General features: G+C 33.5%; 1 protein-coding gene across 4 annotated transcripts in view; it reads left to right on the top strand.

Annotated features, from left to right (window-relative positions):
* The window catches only part of LOC149413720 (uncharacterized), a 210177-nt gene that overhangs the window by 85961 nt on the left and 101742 nt on the right, over window positions 1–22474 (top strand). For all 4 annotated transcript variants that reach the window (XR_016304190.1, XM_089644517.1, XM_089644516.1 and 1 more), the window contains exon 11: window positions 17985–18117. Coding sequence is in view for 3 of the 4 variants with exons in the window: in XM_089644517.1 (XP_089500643.1) it covers window positions 17985–18117 (133 nt within the window). In the remaining variant the exon portion in view is untranslated. The remainder of the gene's footprint in view (window positions 1–17984; window positions 18118–22474) is intronic.

Raw genomic sequence — 22474 nt, 5'->3', positions numbered from 1 at the left:
ATTATTTTTCAGTCTTGAATGTTTTTATTAAAAGCTTCTCAGCATCGACAAGTGGCGAGTTTATATTCTGCAAGTTATTAATATACAGGGTGTTAAGGGACGCATTTTACTTACCCTGATTTCTTTCTATACAGGGTGTATCGGCACGTACCCGACAAATTTTAACCAACGATTCCTGAGCATATATGGAGTAAAAAATGTTAAAGCCACTTTGCTGTTCGGTAACGTTTTTTTTATAAAAAAAATTTACTATTCATATTTTCACCACATGTCACCACTGTTTTATCCTTTGTCAAAGTTTGAAAACCCGTCTGGCAATATTTTGTTCGAGTTTCGTTGAATAATGTACGTACGTACCTACATTGGCGCGCTTTTACAATCACAAAGAAATGGCACGGCACCATTCGTCTCATTTTTAACTATTATTATTTAGTGTGTACGAAAGAGCGAAGACGCTTTTGGACATACTTGCTTATAACAGCTGTTGAACACGAAAAGCAATGCCAATGACAGTGATGGAGTGTGGAAATTTTTTATTTTTTTGTTCTTAATAAAAAAAAATGCTACCGGACAGCAAAGTGCCCATAAATTTTTTTACTCCAAATGTGCTGAGGAATAGCTGGTTAAAGTTTGTCGGGTTAGTGCCGATACACCCTGTGTAAGTATTGGACAGGTAGGACTGGGGTGAGGGTTTTGGCGGTTACTCAGATTTCATGTTTAAATAATAATTATTTTTTTTAGTTTTGAAAAAAATTCAAATACAATAAAAAATAAATATTCACCGGATTCAAATTTCAAGCCAGGTACGGTTTTATGACATACATTATAACATGTTATTATGAGAGCGTGCTCCATACGTCTGTCTCAAATACAATCCAAAAAAGTTTCGCAGTCACTAAATTGAGAAATCTCCTGTCAATATTTGAATAGGTCTTCATTCGTTTCGACACACTAGCGACCTCTGCAAAATGTTAACAGCAACATTTTATTTGTTTGCTGAAATCTTGTTTAGTTATCATTATTTTTTCTTGAAATATTATTTTTTATAACACTGGTTTAAATAACAGTCGTCTGTATTCATCGTTGAAAATGTTGCTTACATTTAAACTTGACGTGTTATTTTTGGCCAGGAATTATTATTAAAATGTAGGTTTATCATAATTCCGCATACGCAGGCAATTTTCGATATTTTGGGAAATGAGACTGACATTTATTATAATACTAATACAGAACCGTTAAAAATCACGAGATAAATGATGCGATATAAATTGTATGAATTATGGGGTGACCAGATAATTCATCACATTTTTGTTGTTTGTTTTTGGGGTGTTATGCCGTGTTGCGCTAACTCCTTCTTTAGCCGACGTTTCGGACAGCGTTGCAGTGTCCATCATCAGGGCAGATCCGGTAGATCCGAAGATGTGTAAATTTTGGTTGTCGAGTTTGAACAAAAACAAACAACAAAAATGCTTTTGGCCGTGAGAATCTAAAAAAAAAAAAAATTTACCTAATTCATCACATCTTTAAAAAGATATATAAAGTCATGGAAAGTGATGAAACAAAAACTTTATTAACTGGGTTGAGTAGGTTAGGTTAGGTTAATAATAATAATAATAATTGGATAATTTGTAGAGCGCCGTTTTTGGGAAAAATCACCTCAAGGGCGCTGTACAATTTATTTCCTAGGATCTACATTTGTTATTTAGAAAAGATACCAAAACATACTTACCTGGCAAGTCACTTCCGACAAACACACTTATATTAAAAAGTTTATGCTTATAAAAGATAAAACTGCACGCAGAGGACACTATATCAAAAAACACTGGTCATCGCATGACCTTAAGTCTGCTATAGTTTTTATTTTAATTTAACTGTATTTTAACTGTCTTAAAAAGCCTGCAAATTAGGTTAGGTTTAATTTATTTTTTTTCATCGTTTTTAATGACTTTATATCACTTTTTAAAAGTGTGTTGAATAACTGTGTTGAGTTATCATGGAACCGAGTTATTGGATTTGTGAAATCAAGTTTTTGCTATAATACTTCTATTTTTATTAATAGATTGTACCTACTTAAAAAAAAATATTGTTTGACTGAGGATTGAACCTTCCTCCCCGAGAACTCGATAAATCTCTTTTACAAAGTTTTTTGTTGGTTTGACTGATGATTAAACCTTCCCCCCCCATAAGGACTGTAGTCAGCCTCGCTAACGACTGAGTCCAATCCTGATTGGAAAGGATGTACATTTATTTCGTATATTGATTGCTGTAATGTCATCCAATTTCAGAGAAATGCGTATATGTCCGCGTGTGTACGTATGTTTGCCACCAAAATAGATGGAATGCATTGTCATCGATAACGAGTCTATATGTCGAGTTTCAGCTCGATAGGATGTCAGGAAGTGCGTTAATTTCCACTTGCAATAATTGCATTAATTCATTCACGAAAACAAAATGGAAATTCTAGTAGTTGTATTTAACAAAATATTTGCCTCGGGATTCTTGCCTTTCAAAAGAAGAAATTAACCTTTCGAATTTGTCCAGTATGGCGATGGGTCGAGTCCGGCTGGAGAGGTCAAAAGATCTCAACCAGTCTACCGATTCGGCCCGCCACGCAGTAGGTGTGCAAACTCATCCGCCGCCAAGACCTTGACAAGCCTCACCCCCATGAACCCGGGCTCCCCTGCTAAAACATCAAACGTAGCGAACCACTTGGGGTGACCTATAAATGGTTCCCGGCGGTACCCATACCGGCCTCCCAAATTTGATTTATACAGGGTTTTCCAATAAGAGGTGTTATTTTGATATTCAATCGTAAAAGATCAATGGTTTCGTTGCTTGTGTGGCACGTAGCGCCGTCTTGTTGAAAGTAAACGTCCAGATCAATACCATTCAATTCCGGCCATAAAAAATCATTTATCATCTCTCGATAGCGCAATCCATTCACCGTAACTGTTGCTCTAGCCTCATTTTCGAAAAAGTAAGATCCAATGACTCCGCCGCACAGTGGGCTGAAAATCGCCTTTCATAGACATAGAGACTTGAATTTTAGGGGTATTTTTTTGGCTAGAAATGGATTCTGCTGATCATTACTATGCTATAAAATTTCGTACGAAGCAATTGCGTGTACAAATGAAGGAGTTATCATTTTTTTAAGAAAAATTTGTATGGCACTGACATTAAAAATGAGGCTCTCTGGAATCATAAGGTTGGCCATTCTATCCTTACACACAGATATACTACTATTTATTTGTATTTTTTTGACATACTTCGTATTGTGGCGCAACTTGTGATTTTTTTTTTTTAAATCCTCAAAGTTGAAAAAAACACTTTTTTAATGTTGATGATTCATTTTAATACTCAAGAGAATTTTAATAATTTTATTGCGTTGTTGAAGCGTGTGCCGTTCCATTTTTATTAATGGCTTAGTTTCTACTTGTCAAATGTCAAAAAATGACAGCTTCAAAAGTAACATCTACAGAAATAGCGGGCTATTCTAAATTCTAAATAACACCTCTTATTGGAAAACCCTGTACTTATATACGATTTTGTCAAATAGTTGTTCACTGAACTTGGATAATATTACGCATTTCGCAAGAATACAAATTCAAATCACGCATCCATGCACCGACAACCGAAATTGGCATGTTTAATTCTGTTTTATTTGATACTTGGAAATCGTATCAATTTAAAAAGGTACGTGGTTTCAATAAGGGATGAGATTTTATTAATTTATACTTCAGAGATTTTTTTTAGTTTCCTCATAAATCGTTTGGTGGGAAATTATTAGAATTTTTTTTTGAGACCCCTACTTACCACAATTTTTATTTACATCACATTGATAAAAGAGATGGTGCAAATAATATTGTTGTGTTTCCAGGAATGTAATCTACAATTACTTTTATCTTTTTTCCTATTCAATACTGTGGCCGAAGTAAGAGGGGGAGGGGGGGGGGGTTGAACCCCCTAAACTTCCCTTTTATATACGCCCTTGACAGCTTTACACCCTTTATAGACTGCAGCCTTCTATCTAGCTAACAACATTCAACCGACCTGCCACAATAATTAGATTACACGTGACATGACGTACATACATTATTAATTACCCCAACCCTTGTGAATGTAACTCCAATTTACCTGCATATCGCTCAGGTACCTGAGTTTTCATTATATATGCCGGCTGTTTGCCCTCAAAATGGACAAGGCACACCCCCACTGATGGTACTGCAGGGTGGAGCATGGCGGCATCGCGGTGTCGTGTGTAGATTCGGATCGCGAACGGATTGTTTGTGCGCGGATCTCGCATTTCACAGTCTGCTTGGTGGTGACGTCTTCCATATTACATGGCGGGGTAGGCGTTACTAAGGTGAGAGCAGCGGTGCGTAAAACTGTTTGACTGGCGCATCATACACGTCACGTAGTACGTCAGGCGTAGATGCGATGTTCAGTGGAAATCCACCCTATCTGTGCCACTAAGGCCGATTTATGCGGCTGTAAATGCCAAAAAAACACGTAGTATTTTTATCAGCAAAGACCCTCCTGTCTGTACTGTGTACAATCGATCGATTAACTTATTTGTATCGTTTTTTTAAGTATTAAATTATATTTCGATCACTCTATAAAAAATAACCAAAAAAATTCCGTCATCGGACTCGATTTACTCGAAAAAGAAAGCTTAAATAAAAAAAATGTTATACCTACCACAAAATAGACTCTAAATTTGATTTATATATGTTCACCAGTTTCCCGCTTGTACTACACTAGTATAGACATTATATGTAGGTACATAGAATATATTTCAATAATCCATGAATTCTGTTTATCTAAGCTAATTTATTTTGTGTAAATAATAATAACGAGTTTATTCCAGAATGTGCGGAGGTTTGTGCAATCCCATATCACCCATAATACAAAAATCACAATAGTTTAAAATTATATTTAGTTTTCGTTTTATCTTAAATATGAAAACTCAGCGTATTTATTTACCTTCTTTATATTATTTTTTACTGGTGAGCTTTTTTAAAACCTATTCATGTTTTGTCAGAGCTTTATATCTTCTTGTGCAATCTTATAGAATGGCGCCGCGTGCACCCCAGTTCTCGTAAATCCAATACAAAAGTCATACTAGACACGATTATACTTCGGACAGAAATGTGGAAATCTTTAAATCTGCTTACGAACAAACATAAAGACGTCAAAATACACGGAAAAGCCATTTTTGAAAAGAAAAATAGGGACCCTTCTCTTTATGTGGACTGGAGAAGAGGTAACCCTTCACCTACGTACGTACAATTCTCTGTTAGAATTATATTAAGCTAGATATGTGAGTAATAGGTATTTTGTCACCTAGTTGCATACTTCAAACAATTGTTGTGGTTTTTCAGTGATTTAGCGACAAAGCAGTGGTTAGTTTAAAATTCGGAATCGAACATCAAATCATAGAAACAGCGCCATAGGCGAAAAATTTTGATCTTGAACGTTTAATCAAATCATATCTTAGAACGTAGGTGTATTGCAGATGTCGATAATCCACTTTTACTTAATTACGTCGTTCGTGCGAAATGATCTACAGAAATAGGTATTACAGTGATTTATTTTTGGGGTGTTACGCCGTGCTGCGCTTCCTCCATCTTTAAGACGACTTCGGACAGCATTACAGTGTCCATCATCAGGGTAGATGTGTGACCTGACGATGGACACTGTAATGCTGTCCGAAACGTTGGCTAAAGAAGTAGGTAACGCAAAACGACATTATACCCCAAAAATTAATCACTGTAATAATTTTGGCCGTGAAAATCTCAAATCATATCCAAACACGTAGGTATTTATTTTTGGTTTTACAAGCTATTTAGGAATGCATTGAACTCATTCGTGAAAAAAATGTTAATTCATTAGTTGACAACTGATAAATAAATTAGAAATATTTAATCACTTGTCATGTAACTCGACCTTGTGAAGAAATACTGTTAATGTAAAACCATCCATACCACAGACATAGGAATTAATAGACGAGAAGATAATGGCGAGGGGTAAAATCAACTGTTGAAGAACGAAGGGAGTGAAGCTGACTGTGATTCGTCAATAAATCAATCTGACAGTAAATAGGCATCTCGCATTATAATATCACCATTTACTTCTTAAAAGTAAAATCTGCTTTTGAATGAATAGACATTTTTACATGGGAGCGCAAATTACTCGCCACGTTATGAACAAATTTGCGAAGTCCAAATTCGGCAAAAAAATTCGGTTCTATTTTCAGAGACGAATATTTCGTTTAAGTATTTAGTTAAGACACTTTTATAAATGTTCATAATTTACTTCCCAGCAACCAACCAGCTTTGTGTTTCGCGTCCAGACGTTTCTCGATGTGATAGTATATGTTTCTAAAACTGATCTATATTATACGATGTGAATATGCTTAAAATAAAGTAAAATAATGCTTATATATGGAATGTAATACGACAATTGGGTTTATTCTCTTTTTCACATCTATTTTTACAAGTTTTCATAGTACAAGTCAACATTTTGCCGTGTTATTTCGTAAAATGAACCGATGATGCCTCGACCATAGTTCGCACAAGAATGATGACGTCACGTTTTCAAATTTCACTTGAGGCCCTACGCGAGCACAGCCGGCTCCAATGGAACCGGTATGGGGAGTGGGGATAATACGCTTTTAATCACTTAGGGCAGGTCTACTAATATTCATAATAATATGTCTATGATCCATACCCTGGAAACAAATGGAAAGAAAATGCACCAAAGTCAAATGTTTTGAATTTTTGTCACATGGTTATATTAAATCTTTTAACGTGTTTGAGACCTGACCCTATTTTTGATAGTGTGAATTTTAAAGCACTTCATTTTTTTAATTCTCAAAACGGTGGTAAAAGTTGGTAAAAATAACAAATGCATCCACTGAAATAGTCGTTATTTTCGAACGTGCTTAAATTTTAATAATATTTTATTCATCTACATTTGGAAATAATTCGCGATGCTGACTAAATTCACATCACACCTGTAATGGTAGATCTAAAAATGCCGCAATGTTTCATCTATACAGGGTGTTAAGGGACGTACTTGATTTAGGTACTTTAAGTAGTGATTTCTGACACTATTTAGAGTAAAAAAATTTAATGAAATTTTGGTCTTCGGTGACTTTTTTTAATGTTTTTTTAGCAAATTTTTTTCTTCTAAACCAAACAACAACAAAAAAAAACATTAAAAAATGTCACCGGAGATCAAAATTTCGTTCACATTTTTTACTACACATCATGTCAGGAATCACTGGTAAAAGTAGGTTAAGTACGTCCCTTGTAAGTAAGAAGATTTCACACGAATGAACAATTAGCGTAATGATTTAAAACCAACTCTGAATCTTTATTTACGTATCTTCAGTATATGAATAAGTTACATTACTTTCTGTGGCATTCCCAGCCATCATGACGCCACTTTAATGTGGTAACATTTTCTCGTTCCATCAAAATAAGTAATCAATCCATACGAAATTAGCAACTTCTCGCATTGGTTCCTTGAGGCAATAGACAACGAGTTTCATGTAGGTAAGTACCATTTACGTGATTATTTGATCCGAGCAAACAAGGTGTATGACTGGCAGTAAATATTGACTATTGCCAGCTCGTAGGCACGTCTGCATTCCACGTGTTTGCATGAAGGTAAATATGTATTGGATGAATGTATGCTATCTCGAATCTACCTGTCACTAGTCACTACCTGAACTTTATCTGCTTCTGTGAAAGGTAAATAGGAAATGTCTTCATCGTAATACCTAGATGGCGCCATGGATCTGATGAAGCCTTTTTTATATGGTTTAATTTTAAGTTATGGTTAAAAAAAACCCTTTTAAAACGTTGCTACCTTCTCGGGCCTATACAAAATAATATCACATCATCAAATATTCCAGCTTGATATTCATTTTCAAATAGATTTTTTTAAAGATGAAATATTGTTTTTGAAAACAATAACAATTTTATTAGACGAACGTAGTACAAAGGTTTTCACTTGTTCGTTTTGTGATTGTTTCACAGTTTCCTGTTTTTAGATTTTTTCAAATTATATGGGAACGTCTATGATAAACTTTAAATGCAAAGAGAAAGTTTTTTTTTCTCTCTTTCTAAATCTGTTTATTTTTTGCCTGACCATAATAGAATAGGAGATAGAACGCGTTTTATGAGAACGTGTCATTTTGTGCAGGCATCACCACTTGACCCGAGTGGTTGTCTATAAGTCTGTTTGTGTTCTGCTAAAAAACTCTCACTTCTACTTGTCGTGTTCGTACAAACAGTTCTCCAACTCGTCGTGGAAGGAGATTATATATAATAGGTTCTTTGTGATAAATCAGGGATTTATTAATACTTCGCGTACTACAATGCTGACTCGATAGTCGACCTAACTAGAAGCTGGCTAATTGGAATCTGAAACAGTATGTTTGTCTGGAAGCATTCTCACTGGCCCTGGCGACTACTGGCCACTGGCTGCCATCTTGCGGACTTCCACGCAAGCTCTATGCACTGCCCTCTATGAGTGCATCTGTGAAGTTCTTATTTTTCAACACTCATAGTGCTTTCTCTCCTGTCGGTTGGGTTACACTAAAGCAATATTCACCCTGCTGCAAGCCTTTAGCCTGAATCGCAAATGTACCAGTCATGTGGTTTCAAAGTTTTTTTTTCATATTTCAAAGACCCAGTCATGTCTGATTACGTCTGAATGGGATCGAAATGACAATCTAGTCTCCTTCAACTGAAGAAATCTTCCCAACATGCATCCCATTGATATGTTGAGTCATGTTATGTAGCTTCTCAGAAGCTGGTCGTACTGAACAAGGTCCTCAGAGATTACACAACTGCTGACCCTTTACATATGGCAAGTGCGCCCCACTGTTGAAATTGGCAGACAACTCTGGTTGACAGCTCTCAGAATTACAGAACTGATAAATTTAGAACATGTTTTTTAGTACCTAAGGGAGGTTAATATACAAAAGAACAATGGATTTGAGGAAATAAGTACCTACCTATTTTAACTTCCTAAAACAATATTAAGTATGTTTTTCTGAATCTGTTCGTAAATAATAAAATTAGATGGAGCCTAGGAACTCGTAATAAATTATACAGAGCCCTTGGGGTGATTTTTCACAAATACTGCGGTATACAAGTTATCCAATTATTATTATTATTATACAAATTCGTCTTACCAAGCTAACTTCTTAACTACACTACGAAATAAGGTAAATGTACACATTTTACACACACATGTAATTATAGGGTACGAAAAATATTATAAATTATTCGTCAATTAAAACTGCAACTCTGCCATGATTCATCACAGTGGCGCCATCTCTTATTGCGAAATTGTGCCATTCTGCATACTGCAACACTGGAGATGTAAACCGATAGCACTGCGATGTGGGCGTGTTTGCGTGACGGAAACAAGGTAATTTTTGGAAAAAAAAAAAATTTTAGACGATTTCTTAAACAAATAATCAATTTCACTGGCCCAGTATTTGATACATAGAATAAAGAAGTCCCGTTTCAACAGGAATACGAATAATTTTACCAGCATTTTAATAAATTAACAATATTTGATATCAGTAAGTTTCCATCGTGTGGTCTTTCACTAGTGCGACAATGAGAGTCTTCCATTCTGGTGCGTAGAACTGTTGATCACACTTCTAATGATTTTACGTGCAGTGTACTTGCAGTCTGTCACGGATGTTGTCTGAATTACTGCGTGAGATTAGAAGCAATAACTCCAATTACTACAATTACCGTGACTTTACTGAGGAAATGCAGTACGGCGCCACTTACAACCGAGAATAATTGCACGGTAAATTATTTGGTCGGTGTCTTGCAAGTGCTGTTGATTTGTAAGCAATATGGAATATACTAAAAAATCTTGAAGTGAATCATTTGATAATATTGCAAAAGAATTACATTTGGATTCTAAACTGTGTAAAACTTGTTATATATTTGTAAAAAGCATTATCTTTCTGGCTCGCCATAATTTACAATATAAACACAAATCAGTTTTATTAAAACAGTTTTAATATCATCCTAGTGAAGAAAGGATTCTTCATAAACCGGTTAAGTGTAATTAGAATAAAGTGGAAAAAACAAATTTATGTGTTTATATTGTAAAACTTGTTATTTGTTTACTTGGAATTTGTTATTCGAAGACTTGCAGCTTATTCAATTCTTGATCTTCGATGGCGCGTTTTCGTGAAACATCGCGTCAACTTTAATTTGTATTATTTTTATATACTGTGCGACAGATTAATCACCCATTTACAGTACCTACCTACAAGATTTAAAAGAGTTTAGGGTTCAAATTTATTAGAGTATGTACTTAAATACATCTACTGTTTTATAAAATTCAATTAATAGCAGTATTATTCTTATCATGCTACGCTGTGCTAAAACATATGTTCTGCCGTGTGGTTTCTTGAACAAATCGTGGTGACGACTGCAGCTGAAGTTTTCATGCACATATACGCCATAGCAGTCGAGGAATGGGCTATCAATAGAGTTGTGCACTATAATGAAAGTATTATAAGATTTGCACGACGACTAGTTTCAAGGCTAAATCTATTCTTAAGCCTCACGTAGGTAAGTCCATAATTTATTTATTTTTGTTTTATTTTGTTTATGTTTTTATTTAGTAATTTTTATTTCTAGTTTAAACCTTTAATAACTGCTAAAAACTGATTTATGTGACATTTTGCCACACTTTACACTGCATCTAAAACTTATTCTTTATAACATTTAGGCAAAACACGTGAAAAGCAGCAAGGCTTTTAGCTTCTTTAACATCTGTCGGTAGTTCATTTTAAATCTTAAATCCTTTAAAATAGAGATTATTTTGGGTTTTTTACAAATTTGTTTTCGGAAGTCTAAAATCTCCACAGTTTCTCCAGGGGTAGCCATGTATTTCGAAATTAAAATTTAAATTCTTAAACATGTGTTTCGGGAGAATCTTATTTTTGAGCGTAAATATAAATATTAAGGTATTTTAAATTATACGCTGTCTCACACTTAAAATACCCTTTTTTGCATATTAATTATCTTAGCATGCCTCTATATTGGATTATTTGCAATTTCTTTATCGGTGTTTGTTTGATTGCGCAAGAAAAGGAGACTTACACTAGAGCAGTAATTTAAATGAGATGCTATTATACTCTTATAAATTAATGTATTTACATCTACTTTATTCCTTATTCTTCTCTTTGACCTTTTTGTCATTTTCTTAGCTAATTATTCAAAGTTAAGAGTTAAATTTGAGTTGGTTATTTATTATAATGCTCAAGTATTCGATTTCCTTTACTTGCTCTATTTCTTTGTTGTCTATGATAATTCCGTTGATTTTTTTTTTACCTATTACCGTGTATTTGCTTTTTGCAACAATTATTTTTAGTTTGTTATATTTCGAACATAACTTCATCAAAATTATTTGTTATATTTAAAAGAGTATCATCTGCAAACAGTTTGATTAAACAGTATTTTAAGCACTGCACTATATCGTTGAAATATAATATATATAGTAATGGTCCCAGTACAGATCCTTGTGGGACTCCTTATGGTGCATCAACCCCGTGTAAGTTCATTCGTCCACTTATAAAATATTTAAACACCTGACATTATATCCCTAGCGATCGTTTTTTACAAATTTTGTACTCGATTTACTCGAAAACGAAGTCTTAAATCCAAAAAAGTTATTCTACAAAATCGACTCCAAATGTGACGTAGATTCACTAAGGATGGAACTACACATGGACGAAAATACACAAGAAGAGAATTACTCCCACTGGAGTTAATCACGTCAAAAAACCTAACCTAACCTAACTCTCACTTGAAACACTTTCAAAATTAAACCTATTCAAAAACAGAAATTTTCAAATTCTTTTAAAATCTCCCCATTTATAAGTCCGTCCGTCTGTAATTCTGGCAGCGGTTCCCACCTGTGTAATTATTTAAAGACACCCTGAAACAGGTACCCATGGAGGTATTTGGTATGGTATACCTTCATATGTCTGGCAACATGTTTTATTTTTTTTATTTCTTGTAGGATTTCACGATCTAAATTTAATCAATCCACGTAATCTTTTAATATGTATTTGATGTTGAGCATGCATGCAAAAATGTAAATATGTTATACGCTGTTGGTATTGCATAAACATTTTGTAAAAATTATAATGCATGCGTTCTTTTCTGCACACCTATTCAAATATTAGTTGTTTGTTAACACAAATATGTTTTTTTCAACTTAAATGTCATAGAAACGTGTTTTTGTTTAACAAATGTGAGTTGTTAGAAGATAAACTGGAGGATTTGTGAATTTCATTAGATGATCCTAAATAGATAGGAGACATATATAGTTACTACCCGGCTTCGCCTGAGTTTAGATTCATTGTTATTAAGAAATTAAAAGGTGTGGAGCTGACAGTTTGCCCAAATATCTAATTGTTCTTTTGATGGAACTGACTTTGGGAACAGAAAATATTTGCGTCAACCTATTAATTCCAAACATGAAATTTCATGACACCATAGCCAACCATTCGAGTGTTATTTGTGAAATCACAAGCAAATTTCTGCTCTCTAGTTAGGTACTACTTACGATTATGTCCATAGACTAAATACAACCATCAATGATTATGTCACTTTAGTAGTATCACCATGTAAGTATTTTTTTAAAGAAGATTGGGGTATAAGGATAATGTATGCCGTGGAAGTGAATGGTAGAAGAACTTGGGTGCGCCCGTAGTAGACATAGCACGATCAAGTGAAACAAATACATCGGTTGTCAATGATGCGTATGTATAAGGCTGATATAATTCAAATGGATAAGATTAAAAAAGGGACGCTTAAATTGTTTGTGCATAAAGAGCGGATGAACGAAGAAAGGAGTGCAATGGGAATATATGACGTGGAAATTAATGGTTAGAAGAAGTCGGGCATGCCCGAGGAAGACATGGCATGATCAAGTGAATCGATTACCTTAAAAAATAAACTTTTCCAATAATTCTTCACAACATTATTATTTCCTCCTCACCCCGTGACGCCGGGTTCACTTTAGCTAGTAAAATAAATAAACCCTTTTTTAATAAATAATGACTCAGAACAAAATTATCACCAAAAGAATATAAGTAGGAAGTAATCTACGAATACATGGTTGCTTCTTGGTACACTTTTTTTTCTTATTCGTAAAATTATTGTCAAACGTATCACAGATAAATTTCGTCATCCATAATGATAATAATTTCTTAGTAAAACGGTCAAATAAAACCAATATTATTTTACATTAAAGATAATAAACACTTCGTTTTAAACATGTGTATTGTTTAGATGGAACCGACATGTTTCGTGAGCTATGCTCACCTCGTCTTAAAACTAAATTAAAAAATATAGACTTAATGATATACGGCCATCACTTCACAACCGTTAAACGGTGTTTTTGTTACACATTCTATAAAGACTATAAAAGTTTTAATTAGAGTTAGTACTAATTAATAAACACCGTTTAGCTCTGTTTTTTAGATCCGGAAACAATGAAACAATGTTTTTGCATCTAGCAATGACTTCACGCATGTGCATTATGAGATTCTTTAACCGCCGAAACTGTGAATGACAGCTGTTTTGTGTCTTCTCGTAATAAATTGTGTTTTTGTTAAAAAAATTGTCAATTTATTGTCATATTCGTGGAATTCAATAAATTTACTTTTTGTTGTTTTTGACAGTTTTAGTAAAGTAATTATATAATACTTGCATTTATAAAATCTACTTTCATGTTATGTCATAATGTCGGGAAAACGGTTAAGCCAAAATTCAAATTGAATTTTACTGTCTATATTTTACAAGAACTTCATTAAAGTGATGTTTTTTATAAGATAAATGCCTAATGCAGATTTACCATGTATTAAAGAAACTAATAAAATTTTTGCTATTTGTTTTTGGGGTGTTATGCCGTGTTGCGCTAACTCCTTCTTTAGCCAACGTTACTTACAACAAAAATACTTTTGGCCGTGAAAATCTTAAAACTAATAAAATGTACAATCAATGCGTAAAACCTTTCATTTTTTGTTGTTGTTTTCTGGAAATTAAAAGAAAGTTCAAAAACTTTTATATATTTATTTTTGTATGAACGAGATAAAAAGTGTAGTGACAGTTTTCTTAAAAATACTTTAAATAATATATGTATTTTGAATTCTGTGAAATTTTTCGACGTTTTAATCAAAAATGTTTGTGATAAGTTTTTTTTCAACTATTTTTTATTTGAAATTAAAATATTGCACTTTTTAATATGAACTTATATTTCGAATACTAAAAGGTAATTTTATCTAGTTTCTAAAATAGTATTTGTTTTTACGACACCTTCAAAATTAAGAAAAATATAGAATATTTAAAAAATCTAGGAAAAATTCCGAAATTCAGTGAGAACTTAATATTATTTTAAGTTTATACAATAGACAAACAACTTTTTTTGACTGTATACCTGCTGTATATATCTTATTAATGATATATATATATATCTTATATTTTTACATGAACTATTTTATGTCAGTTTCTACTTTACGTTTCAATTAGTAAGGTTTTCACGTACGCGGTGGTTTATGAATTAAATTGAATTATCTCCACGTTTTTAGTAAGACTGATAGTGGGAAAAAAATAGGGGGGGCTTAAAATGGTGCCGCAAAATAAATTTGAAGTGTTTCAAGAAGTTAATACTTTTTCTTTGCCTTATCTCTCCGTTCGTTATCTATAGGTATATTTTATGTGGTTTTGATTACAAAAATTTCCACAAAACTTACTCACCGCATGTATGTCTACACGTTGAAACATTTTACTAACAAGTTAGTCTTTATCAGCTCCTACTGCAGTATACCGTACTGCAAAGATTTGTTGTTTTTTTGATAAATCGATTCACTTGCTAGTAAATGTTGTTCTGAGTGTGAGTTTTAACAGCCATAGTTGTGTTGTAAAGGTAAGTAATTGAAAGAAATTTGTGCTTAATGTGATGGTAATAAGGAAACGTTAAAAAATTAAATTTCCAAAGTATTAATTCCCTTGTTATTTAATTAATTTCATTATTTTTAGTTGATCTGTTTTCGTAAAATAACGAATGGGTTTCTCATAAAAAATCTTCAAAAATTTTTACCAGCTTTTGTTACACTATCAATCCAACTCGAAATGTGAAAAGAATTCTTCATCGATGTTCTTTTCGATTGGAAATATTGTAGATATGTAATTATCACACTTACAAAACTGGGACTAAACTATACCTTTATTAAAAAGCGTGCGTAAAGCACCCAGTGCGTCCCACATTATCAAATTATGTGAAAAAATAAAATGAAATATTCGTTAAATAATGGCACTCCTGATGTCAACCGCACTTCCTTTCCTTTTATATTAACAAGGACGCTCAGATCACAAGCTGTTTATTGTAGAGAATTTCAAGAGGAAAAATGCTAAAATGCAAAAGAACACCGATTATCATGGTAAATGAAGCGCATACATCACCGGCGGTGGAGACAATCAGGTTTGAAAAGTGAACACGAGTTATTTAAAACTTATCGTACTAGAATTAAACGCAATATTTCAATAGCCCACAAAAATTATATTTCGGAGGTAGAGAATAACGTGAAAAACGATCCGAAATCATTCTGGAAATATATTTCTGACAAGAAACGTGACAGAGGTTTCTTAAGTCATGTTAATCTAAATGATAGCACACACAAAGGATCCGACATACCGGAAGCCTTCGCAAAGTATTTTCAATCCGTATATAATTCAAAAAAAGTTGATTTTGAATCTTATGTTCCAAGACAGACTGAATCAACAAAAGCTCAAAATATATCTATTCATAGCGTTGATATTGTAGATTTTGTTTTAGCAGTAAAGAAATTGAAACCAAAAACATCGTATGGTCCTGATTTCATTCCACCCTTTATTATTAAGGGATGTTCTGAACCATTATGTAAGCCACTTCTATATATATTTAATCTTACGGTTAAAAACGGAATTTTTCCTAAATTATGGAAGCTGTCGAAAGTCACCCCTTTACACAAAGATGGCGACAAGTATCAAACAACCAACTACCGTCCTATAGCGATTCTCTCCGCACCTGCTAAACTATGGGAAATAATTATCCATAAATATGTTTATACCAAAGTTGAACCATTCTTGATCGAACAACAACATGGATTTAGACATGGCCGATCAACCACTACAAATTTAATGGTATTTACAGATTACTTGTCGAGAGCACTCGATAACAACGAGCAAGTTGACGCATCTTACCATGACTTTGCAAAGGCTTTCGATAGAGTTGATCACTTAGTGCTTCTAAATAGGCTCGAAGAAATTGGTTTTTCGGAAAACTTATTGAAACTCTTTTGTAACTATTTGAGTGAAAGAGAACAATTCGTGTCCTATGGTGAGTTCAACTCTAATGCATATCCTACAAATTCTGGTGTGCCGCAGGGATCCAATTTAGGACCCCTATTGTTTTTAATTTTTATAAACAATATTCAGGGAAAGATTAAATTCGTCCGTTTTCTACTTTTTGCCGATGACATCAAACTCTTTCTGAGAATAAGATCGATAGAAGACTGTAGAAAGCTCCAGGAAGATATCGATGCAATTATTGACTGGAGTATTGATAACAAACTTGGGTTCAACTTCCAAAAATGTTCAGTGATGTGCTTTACAAGGGCACACAAGACCATATATTTTAATTACAAAATGAAAGATACGTCACTGAAGCACATGGTGACTTGCAAGGACTTGGGAATTGTGTACGACATTCGCTTAACATTTCACGCTCATATTGAAAAGATCTGTAAATCAGCCACTAAGATGTTGGGTTTTGTCATACACAATTCGAAAGACTTGACCAACCTTGCAGTAATAAGGCTGCTTTACTTTAGCTTAGTGCGTAGCATTCTCGAGAATGGATCTCAGGTATGGGGGCCAGAGGACACTGTCTATGTACTAATGGTCGAGAAGATACAAAAAAATTTTTTACGATACCTCTACATGAGAGAGTTTGGTTATTACCCATGGCTGTTTCCAACAGCATTTATCTCGGGAATGCTGGGTATATGCAGCCTTAGTTCCAGAAGGGATGTTGCATTACTCCTGATGGCGTATAAGCTACTAAACGGTTTAGTATCAATACCAGACATTCTGGCTAAAATAGGATTTTATGTCCCGGATAATTTCGCGCGAGGCCGCCAACACAGGCTTTTGATTCTTCCTAGGTGCAGAACTAACTTACCAATGGTGATGCCCTTGGGAAGAATCACTAGGTTAATTAACTGCCTCGCAGGAAATGTGGATATTTTCCACATGTCCTACAACGTATTTAAACGTGAAATATTATTATTCAATACTTAAAATTGTAAATCTAAATTTGAAACTTTTTTCTTTGTCCCACTTGTAAATGTACCTATTTGTTATTCACTTTTTTGTAAATGTTAATTATCGATATTGCAATGTTCTGGTTCATACTGTTTTTGCAAATAAACAATAAATAAATAAATAAGTAAAACAGGAATCTACTTAATTGCCATATAAAACTGGTTGCTATGGTAAAATCAAAATGATATCTGTTGACAACATTATGTATACCTCTAAAATTAAACATTACAAATACCACCTTACATAAAACCGTTTTATAACCGTAAAGAAATTGGATTTATTACCCTTCTGTTATTGTTATAAAGTTAAAAACATAAATTTTGATATCTTCAAAACTACAACAGAATGTTGAATGCATCAATACAGCGATACGCAAAACTTTATCTGACTTTGTTGAAAACGCCCACCAGAAATAATCTATTTCTAATTATGCTTTAGTGATATCTGAAACTCTACTATTAATATTGAATTGTTGGCGTCATCAAAACTAATCTCCGTTGGGTGTATTCATGAAATGGTTTTTATTATCGTATAATAAAACCTTAAATATTCTTGCAGGAGTATAAGAGAATGTCCCGCGACATGGAGACGGAAACGGACCCTCGCCTGCTGGGCAGATGCTCCTCCCCATCCAGCAGTGCCAGCACCGACCACTGTGTGGAGGAGTACGTGGCCGAGGTTCCTTTCGCTGGTAAGTCCAACTATCTTACTTTATTACTGTTGCAAGTTACGTCACACCGTCGGACTACGATCTAGAACCTTTCATTGGAGGTCTTGGCCGCATCCAGGAACCACCTCCACCCCTTCGATTCCCCTGACATTTTCTTCTAATTCTTGTATTAGTGTTTTACATGCATACATTGTTTCATTTACATACGTGCATCTTTGGAGCTATAACTCTTTGAGAGTCTTGGTAGCATCCAGAAATCGCCTCTAATCTCATCGCTCTTCTGTCTACTATTTCCCTCACCCTTAGTTCATCTTCTATTACTGATTCATATACAGACATACATCATACTTGGATAGTCTTGGTCGCATCCAGGAAAAGTCTTCAACCTTCTCGGTCTTTTGAGTTTCCTTTCTTTTCTTTTTCTCTAACTGATACATAACAACGCGCATCATCGTCGAAACAACCCTTGGATAGTCTTGGCCGCATATTGTTGGTGTCTTAGTTCTTCTTCAATTATTGTCATTGTCATGTTAGGAATCTGTGTTCATGTAAAATTTGATTTTGAGGATTCTCCGGTTTACTTAATCAGAGGTTTTGCAGCCAAGTAAGTTGGGCAGTACCACTTCATTTTTGTTGATTTTGATAAACAACATATTAAGGTATGGTTTATGAACTGAATGCATATTTAAGTTTATTTTTAAATAATATTATTTGTTGGGTACCAGATCGATTTGTACTCAACAAATGTAGTGTAATTTTTGTTGACTGTAATAAATTGTTCTGTGGGACTATAAAAGGTCACTATCGATAATATACGATATTTATTAAATGTGTAATGATTGGGGCTGATAATTCATACTGTTTTCCGATAACTATTACGAGGGGGCGACAAATATGCAACTATATGCCCAACGACGAAAAAAAATTTAAAAAAATTACACTTGCTCTTGGTTTCTAATTTTCAAATCTTCTTGCTTGCTTTTTTCGAAGGTTAATTTAATTTAAGGGAAATTTAGGTAGGAACCGGATTGTTGGAATAACCATAAAAATATTTCAATATTAAAGATTATTATTATAAGACTGTAATGACCCACACAAGATATTATGGTGAGTGAGGTAAGAGGTAAGGAAATGGTTCAAACCTAAGGGCAAGATGTATTTACAAAGTATAGTTTGTTGTACCTAAAAGCGATTGTATTTTTCTATTAGATTTTAATGGTTTGCTTATGAGAAAGAGGTCAAGCTGAAATTAATAAATAAACGAGTTTCGTTTGAATAATTTTTAATTAATTAACTTAAAAATATATTTTTAACCTTGCAAAAGCCTGTTAGGTACGTATCCGCAATTAAATTTATTATTATTTTACAAAAACACTCACATTATAAAACATGTAAGAAGTAAAAATAAAAATAAATCTAATTAACAAGTTTTGGAAACTGTCCACACAAATCTCATTTTGTGGTAATTCATTTAACATAATTTATTTTCTCCATGTGTATCTATACAAACTACTAACATTAATTTATCTCTACTAAAAACGTCGAGCGAGTGAATATAAATAAATGAAAATCCTTTTAAGGCTTGCATGTTTTGGCGTTGATATTTTCCAAAAATGAAAACTCACCGATGAAAGCAATTTATTTTTCACATCGTACTAGTTTTGATTATTTTTTCGTGTCGGTTTTAAACAATACTCCGATAGTATTTGATAAATAGAAAAAGGGGCGTTAATAAAAGAAGTGCGCTTGTGAAAATATGATAAAATAATTAATTTTTTTTAACTTTCTTCTGTTTTAAATAATTAAGGTGCCTACTTGTATATTATAATTGTACGTCTTCGCGCAAAGATTTAAAAAAAAAGATTTTAACACACTTTTGGAAATCTGTTCTGCGTAGTCTATTGTATTTTTTATAGTTAACTTAACATCATAGAATTATCTAAGCGATCTTGGGTTCAAAAACCGAAGAGAGCTAGCAGAAATTACATCTTGACCCATTTTTAGAATGTTATCGTTATTTTCTTGGAGTAGCTGTAGCGATCTTTATAGAACCTACTTACTTCCTAATCTCCTTTCCCTCCCCACTTATGGAAGTATTCTCAAAACATTCCTGAAATTGATGACGCTATGATAATAGTTCTATGGCTTCGGGCTTCGGGGACTCTTGTGTCGTAATCATATAAAAAGTAGTTGTTCATATGGTTTTTAGGGTTGCTGTAATAGTGTAGTACCTAATTTCTTAATATTTTTTTTAACCTTTTAATTTGAACCACCCTTTTTGCTGAAAGTTTCCCTGGCAACATTTGCGTATTTGCTCTAAATATTGATGGTCCGGCGGGATTATTGGTGCGTGAGGGGAAAAAACCATGCGGAATTTTGGTTGAATAATTTGCTCTATCAGCTGCAGCTGAAAAACGACGAAAAAAGCACATTTTTATTTTGGTTGCATTTTTCATTTCGTTTAATGGTGTTTTCCAGTATTTCCATTTCGAAAATAATAAAATGCTTCGCAGATGCTTTTTCAAATATGATGGGAAGGTACCTACTTTATTACTACCTAGGAGTTAATATGATAAACAATATTATATGAATATGATATTTTATTAGGATACGAAGCTTCTAGAAGCTTCCTATTCAACCTAGTGAAAATCTATGACTCTCTTTAGATTTTTTAATATCTTTTTTATTTTTATTTTTTCAACTATTACAACTTAACGAAATTATTGACTGAGCGTAGCTGTTTCTGTTTTAACTCGACCGTTTTGCATTTTGTCTGTTGTAAATTTGTTTGTACGTCCTGTTTCTGTTTCTAGATGCATGGAGAATAATGAGTATTGCTAACTTATTGAAAATCTCTTGAAATTATTGGTAATCCGGTTAAAAAAGGGATTGCAAACCGTTTCATGTTAACTTTAATAAATTCCTAACATATTGGAACACGTGTTCGTGTTGCCTTGATGACGAAATGCTGAAATATTAGAATTTTTATGAACACGTGTTCCTACATCATACATGGAACACGTGTTTGTTACACATTCGTCAAGGGCCTCCAATCCCGGTTTTAACCGGATTACGAATATTTTGAGAGACTCTTAAGAAAATAGATATATTTTATATCTGTAAGTATTCTCCGTGTGGTGGCCGTTTTAATGGTTCAGTAAAGGTTATTTTTTCAAATGTGAATTCACTTTAACTTTCTTATTCATATTTGAAGAGTAAGAACTATTAGGGTTAGCTCTCTTGTCTTTGTTAGTAATAATTGATTTTAGTGGATTTCAATTGCCACCGTAATCAGGCGTGCTCGATGCGTTTTCGGTCTTCCCAGGAACAAACCCAAAATAATGGCCGTTTTCAATAAGTGCTCGACAATTGCCGATTTGATGATGAAATAGAGAGGAAGCGCAACACGGCACAATTACCCCAAAAATAAACTAATCTTTAATCTAATTTGCCATCTATATAGGTACTTAGGTCTCTTTAATTCTCGTATCCTTATGGAAGACCCTCCACACAGCATCCTCAAATTTAATGCTGGCCATGTGGGAAACTTCCCGATTCGGATGTTGATTCTTCTACGCACGTTCTAGGCGTGTTCGTTATCGTCAATAAATTCTTAACTTGAATTAACTCAACTTGAATTAAAAAATTCTTAACTTGCGTGTTCTCAGAAACACTATTATTTTACTGAATTCGTAATAAAATCTCATTCCCTGTGTGAATCAAGAATAATTGATAACTTTAATTGATAGTTAACTGGCTACTGGTAACTAAGATTTGTTAGTTTTAATGATGGGAATCAAATTCCCTAGATTAGATTTACATCCCATTATTCGTAACTAATTATTGCTCATTGTGTTTAAATTAGATATTATTTTCTGGCTCTATTGTTTCGTTTTCACATTTTTAGTTGATGTGTTCTTTGTTATTATTACCTACTTACGTCTTTATTATTAATTTCATCATTTTGAGGGCCACTTCCCGAGTTTAAGCAACTATTCTATGGCTTCCACGAATTGGAGAATTTGTGTATTTTCGTAATGAATACTATCGCAACGCGCTCGCGATCCTTCGCCACATGATTGAGTGAGTTTTTTTTTAAATACATCTATTTGAATTTCAACTTTTTTTCTTGATTAAAAATTCATGAATGTATTAATGATGAATTTTGAATGAATGAATTAATGAATGAATTAATGATGAAATTTGAATGAATGAATTTATGAATGAATTAATGATGAATTTTGAATGAATGAATTTATGAATGAATTAATGATGAATTTTTATTGAATGAATTTATGAATGAATTAATTATGAATTTTGAATGAATGAATTAATGATGGATTTGAATGGATGAATTTATGAATGAATTAATTATGTA

The sequence above is a fragment of the Hesperophylax consimilis genome, chromosome 21 (genome assembly GCF_061612785.1).
Source record: "Hesperophylax consimilis isolate HC1 chromosome 21, BYU_Hcon_1.0, whole genome shotgun sequence".
NCBI lineage: Eukaryota > Metazoa > Arthropoda > Insecta > Trichoptera > Limnephilidae > Hesperophylax > Hesperophylax consimilis.
The sequence above is the reverse complement of the archived record's forward strand: the minus strand, read 5'-3'. Positions and strand labels throughout refer to the sequence as shown.